The sequence below is a fragment of the Lathamus discolor genome, chromosome Z (genome assembly GCF_037157495.1).
Source record: "Lathamus discolor isolate bLatDis1 chromosome Z, bLatDis1.hap1, whole genome shotgun sequence".
Classification (NCBI taxonomy): domain Eukaryota; kingdom Metazoa; phylum Chordata; class Aves; order Psittaciformes; family Psittacidae; genus Lathamus; species Lathamus discolor.
The window spans coordinates 98033399-98046847 of NC_088909.1; the positions used below are offsets into that span (position 1 = coordinate 98033399).

Below are 13449 nucleotides of genomic sequence, written 5' to 3' on the forward strand. Positions count from 1 at the left end.
GAAGAAGTTATTCTGTTTTTCTAGTTAGCTAGTGAAAATTAGAGAAGCTTTACTACTACACAGTGCTCAGAAGTTCATAATGAACTTTAAAGAGAAAAATCATTACTATCAGTTTTGTAACAGGAATTCTATAACAGTAATTTTTTGTGATACTAATTTGAGCAACCACTCTTACACTATCATATAAAATTCAAAGGATTTGAACTACTGGGTGGTAAATAATATTACCTGATAAAGATTCCTCATATTTGAGAATGTGCTCAACCAAATTGTCAACAAGTTGAGTACAGGCTTTCTTCACAGGTTTATACGAGGCATCCTCTTCTGACTTCAACAGCTGTAGAAGATGAAACAAAGTGATATAGTTTTAAGGGTAGCATTCATTTACATTGGATGCATGCTAGTTTTATAACAATTACCACAGATAACATAAGAATTTTACACTACAAAAGTATTTATTTAACTTCTCCATAAAAGTTACATGGTGATGAAAAAACTAAGGGAAGTAAAAAATCAAACCAAAATGCAAGACAACTAAAGAAAAATTAATTGCAATAAAAAGCCAGAAAAATTCTATTGATTCTTGCACTGGGATGAAAGTTAACTTTGTGTTTAATGAAGTAATACAGAAAACAATAATGTAGTCATACTTGCCAGCAGTAAGCAAGGCTTTTAAAAAGCTTAGATAAAAAAAGAACAAATTCAAAAATAATCTTTTTGACACCAAGCAAAAATGTAAAACAAAGATGAAACATAGTTTTATGAACATTTTAATCAGTTAGCCTTCTTCCATATGACTTTGGGTACTGAATTTGTGTCCATGAAGATCCTTTAATATCTACGTAGGACTGAGACCATACTATAGCTTTTCTTTTCATTGTAGGCATTAGGAGGCTCTGGTTTACTTGTCTACCTATTTTACAGTACTTCAGGCTAAAGTAAGATCAAACAAGGTTTTTTAGTTTGAAAATTAACCAGTGCATACTTACACAGGGCCTACAAGAAATCTGGAGAGGGACTTTTTACACGGGCCTGTATAACAGGACAAGGGGCAATGGCTTTAAACTGAAAGAGGGGAGATTTAGACACGGTATCAGGAGGAAGTTCTTAACTGTGAAGGTGAGACACCGGCACAGGTTGCCCAGAGAAGTTGTGGGTGGATGTCCCATTCATGGAAGTGTCCCAGGCCAGGTTGGACGGGGCTTTAGTACCCTGGTCTAGTGGTAGATGTCCCTGGGCAGGGCAGTGGGGTTCAACTATATGATCTTTAAGTTCACTTCCAACCCAACCATTCTATGATCATTCAAGTGACTATGAAATAAAAAACAAACAAAATCCTCCCCAAATCAAGTAGTGAGGCATTTCTGAAACAGATGATACTGAAAGACAGAAACTCATGTCACAGAGACAAAGAGAACTGCACCAATGAAGACTGAAAAAAAGGTCAGATGTTTAAAGGGCATGATTTAAATTTGACTACTGTAAAGGACTGCTCTTGTAGTCTGCCTTCTAAGTGTTTTAGTACCAAAATAAATGTTAAAATTCTAACAACGATCATACTGTATATTCAAAATTCATTACTTACGTTTTGAAGAAGCTGTTCAAACCAATCATACCCTGTATCTCTACAAGCTGCCACCTAGAAGTATTTTAGATAATAAACTGGTTAATTAAAAAGGTAGAGGAGAAAAAATTACTTCAGTACAGATGTCATCTTAGAGGACCATTAAACATGCATAGGTAATATTTTCCTATGCATTCAGTATAATGATTTTTTATCTCTGGAGATCAGAAACTTTTACATTTGAAAAATAGTCCTTACCATTTAAGTGACTCCAGAATTTATACTCCATACAACACAAAGCCTACACATTCTATTGGAGACTGCTGACTCTAACGTAAGCCAAATTTTGGTTCTATAGAACATTTTGCACAGATTAAAGAACACATACAATCTTGATTCATCAGAAATGAACACATGTGTATATACATGTACATGTGCATTTTTATTTAAACAAACCAAGCCTTCATTGGTATCGTATCTCAGGAACAGCTCACAGGTACTCTAGAGTGTCTGGAAAAATGCACACTAGACTACGATTTCTGAAAAGCACGATTTACGGGTTTAAACCCGTAACTGTGAGTAATTAAGCGAACACTTTTATTTGGTATTTACATCTCCGTGTAATGAATATTAAAAAACATCTCAGCACAGTGGTTTTTACACAACACATTTTTAGTGCAAATCAGAGCATTTTATTTGAAACAGATTTTGTTATTTTGGAGATATTTAATTTGCTGCTCCTAAAAAGTAGATACAATTATGCAGATACTAATTTACCCTGAGTGAGAACATAACCCTGTTTTCATTAGAACAGCATATTAATCTTTAAAAAAAAAGTTATTAGCTTTTGGAGAAAATTTTCTTTTAAGAGATGTCTTACTTAGGCTTAACTATATACTGCTACTAGCAATTCCTGGAAAACGTTAAATAAAGTAGAAATTTGCTGTGCCTTAACTAAGCAAGTATTTTATACAATCTGAATATAGCATGGTTCCAGTTATTCTTGCCAGCAGATCAGTGAGCATTTAATGCTTCCTACAGCCTGTTCCATCGGATAAATAATTTTGGCATACATTGAATACCAGGAGATATGAAAAGAAAACCATCTGACAATCAAATTACTATATTCTAAAAATCTACAGACCATATATCAAAGATACTAAAAGCATAATCAAATTTTGCATACAACTTAACTCAAATTTGTTTAACATACCACATCTGTGATGTTTAGTATTTTCCTTGTCATTGCTTCTTTGTCATGGTGTGGAGTTGGAGTAAACCAGAGCTTCTGGAATGTCTCATTTACTAATTTCTGAAAGGGGAAAAAAAAAAAAAAAGAAAAAGGATAAACAAACCTATCTTGGCACACAGGTATTATTTCTACTACATTCATATAACAGACGATGTCTGCCATTCAGAAGGAATTATTCAACTTAAGTGAGACTGTTGTAGGAAATGTTATCTGAAACAGACACACATCTACTGTTAGAGGAGTTATACCGACCTCTAAACAGATTTCCACAAAATGATCACTGGGACCTGATGTTACAATAGAGTTACCACCTTCCTGCATTAATCTGCATTCTGCAGGACAACACAATACCCTAAGAAGCTGATTATAATAAGAAGATTATGATTTGTACTGCATTACTAGCAGCAACAGTAGGTTACTTAGGAATTTTTGAAACAGCTGTGAAAAGAGGGGAAAGAGAAGTTAAGTCTTAGCCTAGCATAGGAAGTATGTTCCCTTACAACGTTTTTGTATGGAGGAAAAAATGGAACAGAATGGGAGTGAACAAAATTATTCCCTAATTATTTATGAGGCATATTGTTCTAAAAAGCTCTCCTCATTCATGAAAACATAAAAAATACATTGAAGACAACACTTAATTTTTTCTAATGATATTAGAAAGGGGAATGAGAAGAGAAAATAAGGTCATCTTTCCCAGAAGCAGCTTGGATCCAGCTGTTCAACAGTCTTCTTAGAAAGCCACTTGATGTTAACATATCTCAAGTGGCAAAAAAATATGCTGTAGCTGTAAAGTTTCAGATTTAAAATCCTACTATGTGATATCAAAATTGTTATAATTGTGTTCTTAATTACTGAATAATTTTAAACTTATTTTTCCAGATCAAACAAAACCGTCACTGTAAGGTTTACGATTTAACACAAGTTAGCTTTTTGGCCTTCTGTATATACATTGCACAGAGCTACATATGATTATGTACAATTTTAGGGGGGGAATAACTAGTTCACTTGAACATTCAGAGCTAATGCAAAATTAACACAGATGGATAAAAACAAATCTGGCATATATCAACATCAAGTCCTAATATTGATTTAAAGTTTATTTTGTCTGTAGAAAGAAGTTTTATATGCCAATTTTATGAAACCCTCCAGAAAATGACTTCTTAAAATCTTTTGTCAACAAGAATTGAAAAAAAATAGAAGACAGAAAAGAAAGAAAAACAAATCAGAGAGCATTTCAGGAAGCTAACACATCTGCTCTAAAAAATCACAACTGAATAAAAATCATAAATATTACAAAGGAGCAATGCCGTACTTCTTTCTTTCGGTCAAAATATGGAAACACTAAAATAATAATTAAAATCCTGAAGGATATGTTTTATTCTACCTTAATGCCTTCTTCGTCATTGACTCTCCGAATCATTTTCACACACATCTCTGTAATTTTGGGAAATGTTGGTTGTTCAATGCAGATATCTCTAAGTATCTTTATGACTCTTTTTCTGACACTGATACCAGTATCCTGTGGACATAAAAGCATTACACTATTGAAAACAAATCAGAAATATAAATTAACTTATGTATTATATGAATTAATATTTGAAGATTTTCCAATTTGACTTGCAAAATTTATTTAGAAAAGGAAGCTAAAAAATTCAGGAGTGCATTTATATAAAATAAATAACTTGTACCATTTTATTTGCAACAATTTTAAAGGTTGAGTCCCCGGAATGCTGAAATGCTACCGTCCTCCACTTACAACCTCCCATCTAAGAGCACATGATGTTGTAAATGTACAGTTCCACTTCCTAATTCAAGAGTTTAAAAGCTAGATGTGATGATGTTTTAGCTTCTTTGTTGGAACACACAAGATTTTTTGTAGATCTGGACTGTAAGACTTCAAGTCTTTGGATACAGGAAATAGACAAGGAGACTGACTTCATATTACCTGTTGAATCTGAATGTTAGATGAATTGCTTTATGAAAGCTCATACGCACATGAAGCTGCTTATCCCCAAAATCCTTCATGAACATGTTCTATCATGTAACTATAGACAATGAGTAGTATTTGACAAAAACTTGACATGGATGCTAAGAGCCAGTGTTAAATTAGCACTGTATTTCATCTGACACTGTATTTAATCTGAATGCCCAGATGAAAAAAACAACAATAAAAACCAACCAAACTTTTAATACAAAAACTCTAATAAGAAGCCTTTTAAAACACTAAAAATAGCATAGAGGGCCTAAGCATTTTTAGTTGGGTTTTTTTTTTTTTTTTTTTCTGTTTTGGTTTACAAATGGTGTCTTTAGATTACTGTGCTGTAGATCTTTCTTCATCACACTACTGAACTGCCCTCAATAACCCGTATCTCAGACTTCAGAGAAGTGTCAAAATTCCTCATTTCACCTAATTTATGTCTTAATAACGGAATCAAAAGGCATGTACTTCTGGCTCTGATGGGGTACAACTTTCTACGTATGCGTGCCTTTTGATATAACAAACCCTCACTGGAAAAAAGTAGTACATTTTCCAAGGCCGATCTTAAACGCATGATGCTCCCCATTAAAACAGTAAGATATAATTCACTCTTGGGATCATCATTCCCTAAATCAGTTAAAAACAAATTTTTCATGCCACTTATCATTAATATCACAAGTCACCATACCAATATTCTTTCGATCAGCATGTCATAATACTGCTCAGCAAGCTGAGGACGACAGAGCACAAATCTGCCAAGCAGCTCCACAGCTGCTTCTCGTACACTAGTGGAGTTATCCATTAACCGGCCATGAACACCTCGTTGCATATCCAGCTGAAAAGATCAAATGAAACACAGATTCAAAATAAGACTGATTTGAAGTATGACAGAAGAATGTATGTGTATAATGGGTATTTCCTTTTTTTACCCTGGCTAGAATACTGGGGTCTACAGCAACAACCTCAGACAAACACTTCATGGCTTTTGTTCGAACAGCAATTGCATTTTCACCAAGTACACGCAGAATCTAAGAAGAGAACAAAAACAAAAATTCAGCTGTGTTGCAAAGGTAGTAAACAATGCAACACGCAAAAATGCAGCCAAACAGCATGCAAACAATTTAAGTAAAATACAAGTACCTGTCTATTAAAAATCAAAAATATCTTCTCAGATGGTAAAAAGATGCATGCAAATGAAGTTACATGGCACTGATAACTGAGTGTGGATATTTATAACATTTGCTACATCTGTAAGACTGGTCCAAATGGGATTTACACAGGCTTTGTATGTTCACCTTACATGCTGTCATTTTAAAATTTACTTTTGTCATTCACTTGTGGATTTCACCACAGTTCTTTCAACAGAAGAGTTGGATTTAGGCACTGTAATTTTAAGAACGGCTCTTAATGTATGTAGATCAATATAAGAAACACAACCTAAACCAGTATTGCATGTCATTATGCCAATATATTAGCATTCTCCTTCCAGAGAAAGGAAAGAAATTACACTGGTCAAACAACACCTTTCAAAGTGACAGTAACATGCATTGCAACTAATTGATAAAGCTGGCTTGTATTTTCTAATCAAATTAAGCTCAGTTTCATGAGTTAGTATTACCAAACGAGAATGCCATGAAACTGTGAAAGTGCATACATATAATTACGATTTTGCCATACACAGATGGGCAAATAAAATAATGCATGTACACTTTGACATACAAAATGCATGCAAGAGACATACAAAATGCATGCAAGATAAGGAAACAAAATTACATATGTCAGAAATACTGAACATGAAATAACATGGTGTCATCATGGCCCATTAAATACCTGTGCTCAACAATGAACAGATATGGCACACTACCACAAAAGTGTTCTGAATCAGAAACCAACTGTGTTTCACTGTACTAAGACTTCTGGCACAGTTTACCTGTGTTAAATAAATATCGAAGCTCTGGGCAAACGGCCTCATAGAGGCCAAGTAGCGAACAATCAAACATGCATCTTCATAGTCCACAGTATCAGAATTCATCCTGCAACAAATTCCATTTGTTAATTAGAGTATGTATATAAAAAATATTTACAACATCAAATGCACGGCTAATAAAGAAATAAATGGTACTGAAACATACTTTAATGTACTGAACTGAGATGGAGCAGTTTTAATGATGCTGCGAAGAAACTTTTTGCGACTTTCTGCTCTATGCATGATCTGTCCTGTGGTCTCAACATCTTTTGCATGATGAGTTCCTTCAGATGAATCCTCATCCTTCTGAGATTTAATTGCTTTCTCTGTCTCCATAGTTGTATCACGGAACCACTGAGCTACGTAAAACTTCCGAGAAAACTAGAGAGATATAGAGGGATGCAGAGGAAAGGAAAATTAACAGATTTATAATGACATGAAGTGAATCTAATGCATCAACTATATTTTGGAAAACATAATCAACAGTATATGTGTTAGGGTGACAATTTCATTAAAGCACTAATATGCATACTAGAAAATCACTTCATTCAGTACATGTTACTAGAACTGTTTTCATATACACTTGACACCAGAAAGCTGAAATTTACCACTAATGATGCATCAGTTTCTGTGTTCTCATCCAGATAATCTAGTAAAGCCTTTTGCAGCTGTTGAATTTCATCTTCTCCTCCTGAAACCTTTTGGAAGGAGAGAGAGAGAGATATAACACAAACTACTGCACAGTGATAATTATAATCTGAAAATCTGCATATCCGCATATAACATACACTGAAGTCAGTTGCTTTGATAATTGCAGAACGTTAACAATTTTTCAATTACTTATAAACTGCATGGAGACTGAAACAAATTAGACAGTGGCTCTAAAGTCTAAAAAAGTTTAAGAGCAGAGACTGTTTTTAAAATAGACTGATTTGATTGATTTTCATTCTATGATCTTGTGTGAAGACCCTGTCACAGAAGGAAAAAGAAGGGCTGAAATCACACAGAGCAAACTAACACAGGGTTTAAAATAGAGAAGTCACCATTAGCTGACTTACCAATATTAAATTCCAAAACAGTGAACAACAGTTAGCTCAGAAAAAAATACAGAGCGTCCATATGAAATACACAAGCCCACATTTTTAAAAGGACACACAGAATCTCAGGTTTTCTCATCATACTATGTACTCCACAGCACACAAATTCATACACTGCTTTGATAATTGTTGCCACCCTTGCAAAGTTGGAGAGCATTAGCAAAAATGCAAATATGAATATGCACTCCTAATGAAAAAATATGCAAGTCCCATTAAAAAAAAAGTAGAATGTATCTCATACAGAATTATGAACAATGTAGACTAATTTTCCACAATGCCTCTTTTTCAAACATCTTTAAAATTTTCAAGATTTTGAATGGATAAATCTCACGCCATCTGTCACGGGATCTTTCACACACCTGCTTAAGGATTCTTGCTATAGATCCTTGATCCATTTTGCTAGTGACTGCATCTTTCCTCAGTCTTGCAGCTACAGTTCCAAGGTAGTCAAGTGATGCTACTCTTAATGCCATTTCTGTAGATTTGTTACTGAACTGGTGAACCTAAGAAAACCAGAATAAACTGTTAAAAACAAGTAGTTATGCAGCTGAGATTCTTCTCAGAAGAGATTGCTTGACCTTATTAAAATTCCACTTATCTCCTATGCTGCATACAATTATGTAATCTACTATTACATCACAAATAAACTGTTCATTTTACTTTACTCTTTTCCTTCAAATACGCCTGTTAGTACTGTCTCTCTTCAAATATGCTTGTTAGTTTTGTGTTTTTTTTAATATGCATTTTCATAAATAAAATGGACAACATGTAATAGCATTGATCTTAAGCACCATAATCCAATTGCCTAATTATTCATAAAAGTATGAAGAAAGCTACATTTCATCAAGAACAGGACCATAAAATATTTTCCAAGAAACACATCATACTGAAGAACAACTCTCAGGGAACATGCCGACAAAAACATTCACATTCTCTAATTAAATGCTATTACTGGTAAACCCCTAATTACTTACTTGTTTTAAGGTTCTGTGCTTAAAGGTATAGTCCAGAGAAGACATTTAACATGAATAATTACAGCCATTAGTCTGACTTCACTCCGAATGAATACCTACACTTATTAGACTCCATACGGAGGCAATTTTCATGCTGAAAATGTCACGGAATAGTGGAAGTGGATTTCCATGAGGAACTGTACACATATGATTTTTAACAAGTTCCATATCAACAATTCCCTAACCCAAATTTTATTATTTACGTATTAAATAGTAGTGATACACATAAGAAAATCCTTAAATGCTGTATGTGTGCCAAAAATCAGAAAGAATTCTTGTAGTTCAGCTGAAATGAGTCTTCATTGTAGTAAGAAATAAATTTATATAACAGTTTAAACCAAGAATTCCTTACCAACAGCCTTCCTAATAAGCTAAGTAGCAACTCTGCAGCTGGCCATTCTGGTTTATTGACTGTGGAAAGAAGATCTTGAATGAAGTTCTCAAACAGTGGTCTGTAATCTTCTTCCCCTTGTTTACTGCCACACCTGTTTAAAACCGAATGCATTCTGTAAGTGAATTTAAGAGCCATTTAAGCCTTTTTTTCTGACGTAAACAAAAGTAATCCTAAGTTTAATTAGAAAAACAGCTTTCTGCAATTCTAAGAAATGTGTCTGAAATGTGTTCTATTCATTTACAAAGAAAAAATAATTCTTTCCTGTTAGGGTGGTGAGACACTGGAATCGGTTGCCCAGGGAGGTTGTGAGTGCTCCATCCCCGGAGGTGTTCAAGGCCAGGTTGGATAAAGCCTTGTGTGGGATGGTTTAGTGTGAGGTGTCCCTGTCCATGGCAGGGGGGTTGGAACTAGATGATCTTGAGGTCCTTTCCAACCCTAACTATTCTATGATTCTATGATTCTATAATTAAGTTACCACTGGAAGTTGCACTGCAAGTAATGCCGCTAATTCATGATAGTAGAATTTTGTTCCCAAGATTTTTTTATTTATTGCTTTGAGTTAAAGTCTGCATTAAATTGAAAGGACAATGTATATAAAATTGTGAAAATCAAGCTGGCATGGGCTGTTTATATTCCTTAAGCTTGGTCTAATGTATCTGACAGTGATAAGATGTCTCAGTATTTTGTTCCACAAAGGTTAAAATCAGAATGCAAAAAAAATCTAAAGATAACATACCTGATAGAGTCTCACTTACATGTGGCATTACCAACTTTAGAGGATACCAGAACTATGCAGAGAGACTACTAGATGGCTATTAAATAGCCTTTCAGCTCAAAAGTGGAAATTAACACAAAAAAACCCTCAGAACTTATTCTTAGAAATCCATCAGTTACTCAGGCATATTATGTTTTCTTTTAATCCCCTCTGAACTACTACTGACATTCCTAACTTTAGCTAAATGAAAGTAATTTTTAGGGGTTTTTGTATCTTTGTCATTCTGATGACTGAATGAAGACGGTTTCACCACTTCAATATTTCTTTGGCCTTCTCTTCCATGCTTCAGATGAGTAACAGGCCCCTAATAAAGGGATCCTACATGAACTATCAAACAATATTCTTAAATGTATAAAGAACTCTAAAGAATTTCTGTTCCATAAATATTTTTGTCCAGACAGGTATCTCTCCAAGGGCAGGCCTCCGAGAGTTCTATACAGTATATTGATAGATATATAACTTTATAAGTAGGTATTTTTAACAAGAGGAATTAGAGATGTGTACACATCTATGGGGATATGATATAACAGGTATCACAGAAACATGGTGGGATGGCTCCTATGACTGGAGTGTTGGAATGGAAGGTTACAGGCTCTTCAGAAAAGACAGGCCCAGCAAATGGGGAGGGCCAGTTCCTATTTATGTCAGTGATAGACTGGAGAGTATGGAACTCTGTCTGGGGACAGGTGATCAGTTAACAGAGAGTTTGTGGGTCAGGGTTAAAAGGAGAAGAGCAATGGGAGGCATTACTGTGGGGATCTGTTACAGACAACCTGACGAAGAGAACTCTGTGGATGAAGCTCTCTATAGACAGATAGGAACAGCCTCAAGCTCACAGGTACTTGCCCTCATGGGGGACTTCAACCACCCTGATATCTGTTGGAGGGACAGTACGGACCGGCACAAGCAATCCAGGAGGTTCCTCGATTGTGTGAAAGACAACTTCTTTCTGCAAGTAATAGAGGAGCCGATAAAGAGAGGCACCATGCTTGACCTTGTGCTCACCAACAGGGAAGAGCTGGTTGGAAATGTGATGCTCCAGGGCAGCCATGGTTGTAGCAATCATGAGATGGTAGAGTTCGAGATCCTCAGGACAGTGAGAAGAGTGTACCCATGGACTTCAAGAGAGCAGACTCTGGCCTCTTCAGGAACCTACTTAGCAAGGTTCCATGGGATACAGCCCTAGAGGGCAGGGGGGCCCAAGATGGTTGGCTGATATTCAATGGTCAGCTGCTACAAGCTCAGGAAGTGCAGCAGGAGGGCGAGGAAACCTCCTTGCATGGATAAGGAGCTGCTGAGGAAACTCAGAAGAAAAAAAGAGGCTTATAAAAGGTGGAAGCAAAGACAGGCAGCCAGGGAAGAATTCAGGGATGTTGTCTGGGAAGCTAGGGACCAGGTTAGGAAAGCTAATGCCCAGTTAGAATTAAACTTGGCTAGGGATGTGAAAGATAACAGGAGGGGATTCTATAGGTACATTGCGAATAAAACACAGACCTAGGGACAACATGGGCAATCTCCGGGAGCTATCAGGAGAACTGGCTACCCTGGATTTGGAGAAGACTGAGGTTCTTAATGACTTCTTTGCCTTCGTCTTCACTGGCAAATGTTCTGAGCACATCAAACAAGTCTTGGCAGGCAGACAAAGAGATAGTGAGACTTAAGACATTTGGCCCACTGTAGGATGGATGACTCAGGGAACTATAGAGCAGGCAGTTTCACCTCCGTGCCTGGCAAAATCTTGGAGCAGATTCTCCTGGAAGGCATGCTAAGGCACATGCAAAACAGCAAGCTGGTTGCTGACAGCCAGCATGGCTTCACTAAGAGGAAATCCTGCCAGACCAATTTGGTGGTCTTCTATGATGGGGCTATGAAACTGATGGACAGGAGTATAGTAGCTGATGTCATCTAGCTGGAACTGTGCAAAGTATTCAACACAGTCCCACATTACATCCTTGTCTCTAAATTGGAGAGACATCAATCTGATAGGTGGACCACTGGGTGGATACAGAACCGGCTGGATGGCTGCACGGAGAGTTGTGGTCAATGGCTCAATGTCCAGCTGGAGTCCAGTAACGAGTGGTGTCCCTCAGGGATAGGTGTTGGGACCGGTCTCGTTGAACATCTTTGTTGGTGACATGGACAGTGAGATTGAGCGTGCCCTCAGCAAGTGTGCTAATGACACCAAGCTGTGTGTTTCGGTTGATACACTGGATGGAAGGAATGCCATCCAGAGGGACCTTGACACGCTTGTGAGGTGGGCTGATGCCAACCTCATGAAGTTTAACCATGCCTAGTGCAAGGTCCTATACCTGGATCGGACCAATCCCAGGCACAGCTACAGGTTGGGCAAAGAAGAGATTCAGAGCAGCCCTGCAGAGAAGGACTTGGGGGTGCTGGTTGATGAGAAACCGAACATGAGCCGGCTTCAGTGTGCGCTCGCAGCCCAGAAAGCCAACTGTATCCTGGACTGCATCAAAAGGAGCGTGACCAGCAGGTCGAAGGAGGGGATCCTGCCCCTCTACTCTGCTCTCGTGAGACCTCACTTGGAGTACTGTGTGCAGTTCTGGTGCCTAACATAAAAAGGACATGGAACTGCTGGAACAAATCCAGAGGAGGGCCACGAGGATGATCAGGGGACTGGAGCACCTCCCGTATGAAGACTGGCTGAGAAAATTGGGGCTGTTCCTGGAGAACAGAAGGCTGCTTGGAGACCTCTGAGCAGCCTTCAGTATCTGAAGGGAGCCTATAAGGATGCTGGGCAGGAATTCTTCATTAGGGACTGTAGTGATAAGACAAGGGGTAATGGGTTAAAACTTAGAACAGGAGAAGTTTAGACTGGATATAAGGCAAAAGTTCTTTCCTGTGAGGGTGGTGAGGCACTGTAATGGTTTGCCCAGGGAAGTTGTGAATGCTCCACCCCTGGCGGTGTTCAAGGCCAGGTTGGACAGAGCCTTGGGTGACATGCTTTAGTGTGAGGTGTCCCTGCCCATGTCAAGGTGGTTGGAACTAGATGATCTTGAGGTCCTTTCCAACCCTAACTATTCTATGATCCTATGATTCTATGATTCTATTTATCACTGTAAAGTAGTTAGGTTTGTGTTAAGGTATGACAAACTTTACTTGGAGTTGGTTCCATCAGTACACTAGAAAATGCAACATTACTTACTTTTTAAGGAAAATAGAAAGGAAGTTTTGTGCTGTTCTCATGGCTGTTTCATATGAATTAGTAATAAGCACATCTTGATCCACCTAAGAATAGCAAGACATATTTGTCTATTATTTTAGCATATATAGAAATATGATTCCAGATTAGCATTTCTAATACACAAAAAAATTACAGTAGATATGAATTTATAATACCTGATTACCAAAGCACCATAGTAAAGTATTATACCTACAAACACACCGCC

The 13449-nt window shown here is 37.1% G+C and overlaps 1 protein-coding gene across 4 annotated transcripts in view; it reads right to left on the reverse strand.

The window, feature by feature from the left end:
* NIPBL (NIPBL cohesin loading factor) overlaps positions 1-13449 on the reverse strand; it is a 159418-nt gene that overhangs the window by 16467 nt on the left and 129502 nt on the right. For all 4 annotated transcript variants that reach the window (XM_065661218.1, XM_065661216.1, XM_065661217.1 and 1 more), the window contains 12 exons: positions 13206-13288; positions 9223-9355; positions 8217-8360; positions 7369-7458; positions 6927-7141; positions 6725-6827; positions 5724-5822; positions 5483-5629; positions 4201-4335; positions 2778-2876; positions 1586-1639; positions 229-337 (listed from right to left, as the gene is read on the reverse strand). In XM_065661218.1, coding sequence (XP_065517290.1) covers positions 229-337; positions 1586-1639; positions 2778-2876; positions 4201-4335; positions 5483-5629; positions 5724-5822; positions 6725-6827; positions 6927-7141; positions 7369-7458; positions 8217-8360; positions 9223-9355; positions 13206-13288 — 1411 coding nt within the window. The remainder of the gene's footprint in view (positions 1-228; positions 338-1585; positions 1640-2777; positions 2877-4200; positions 4336-5482; positions 5630-5723; positions 5823-6724; positions 6828-6926; positions 7142-7368; positions 7459-8216; positions 8361-9222; positions 9356-13205; positions 13289-13449) is intronic.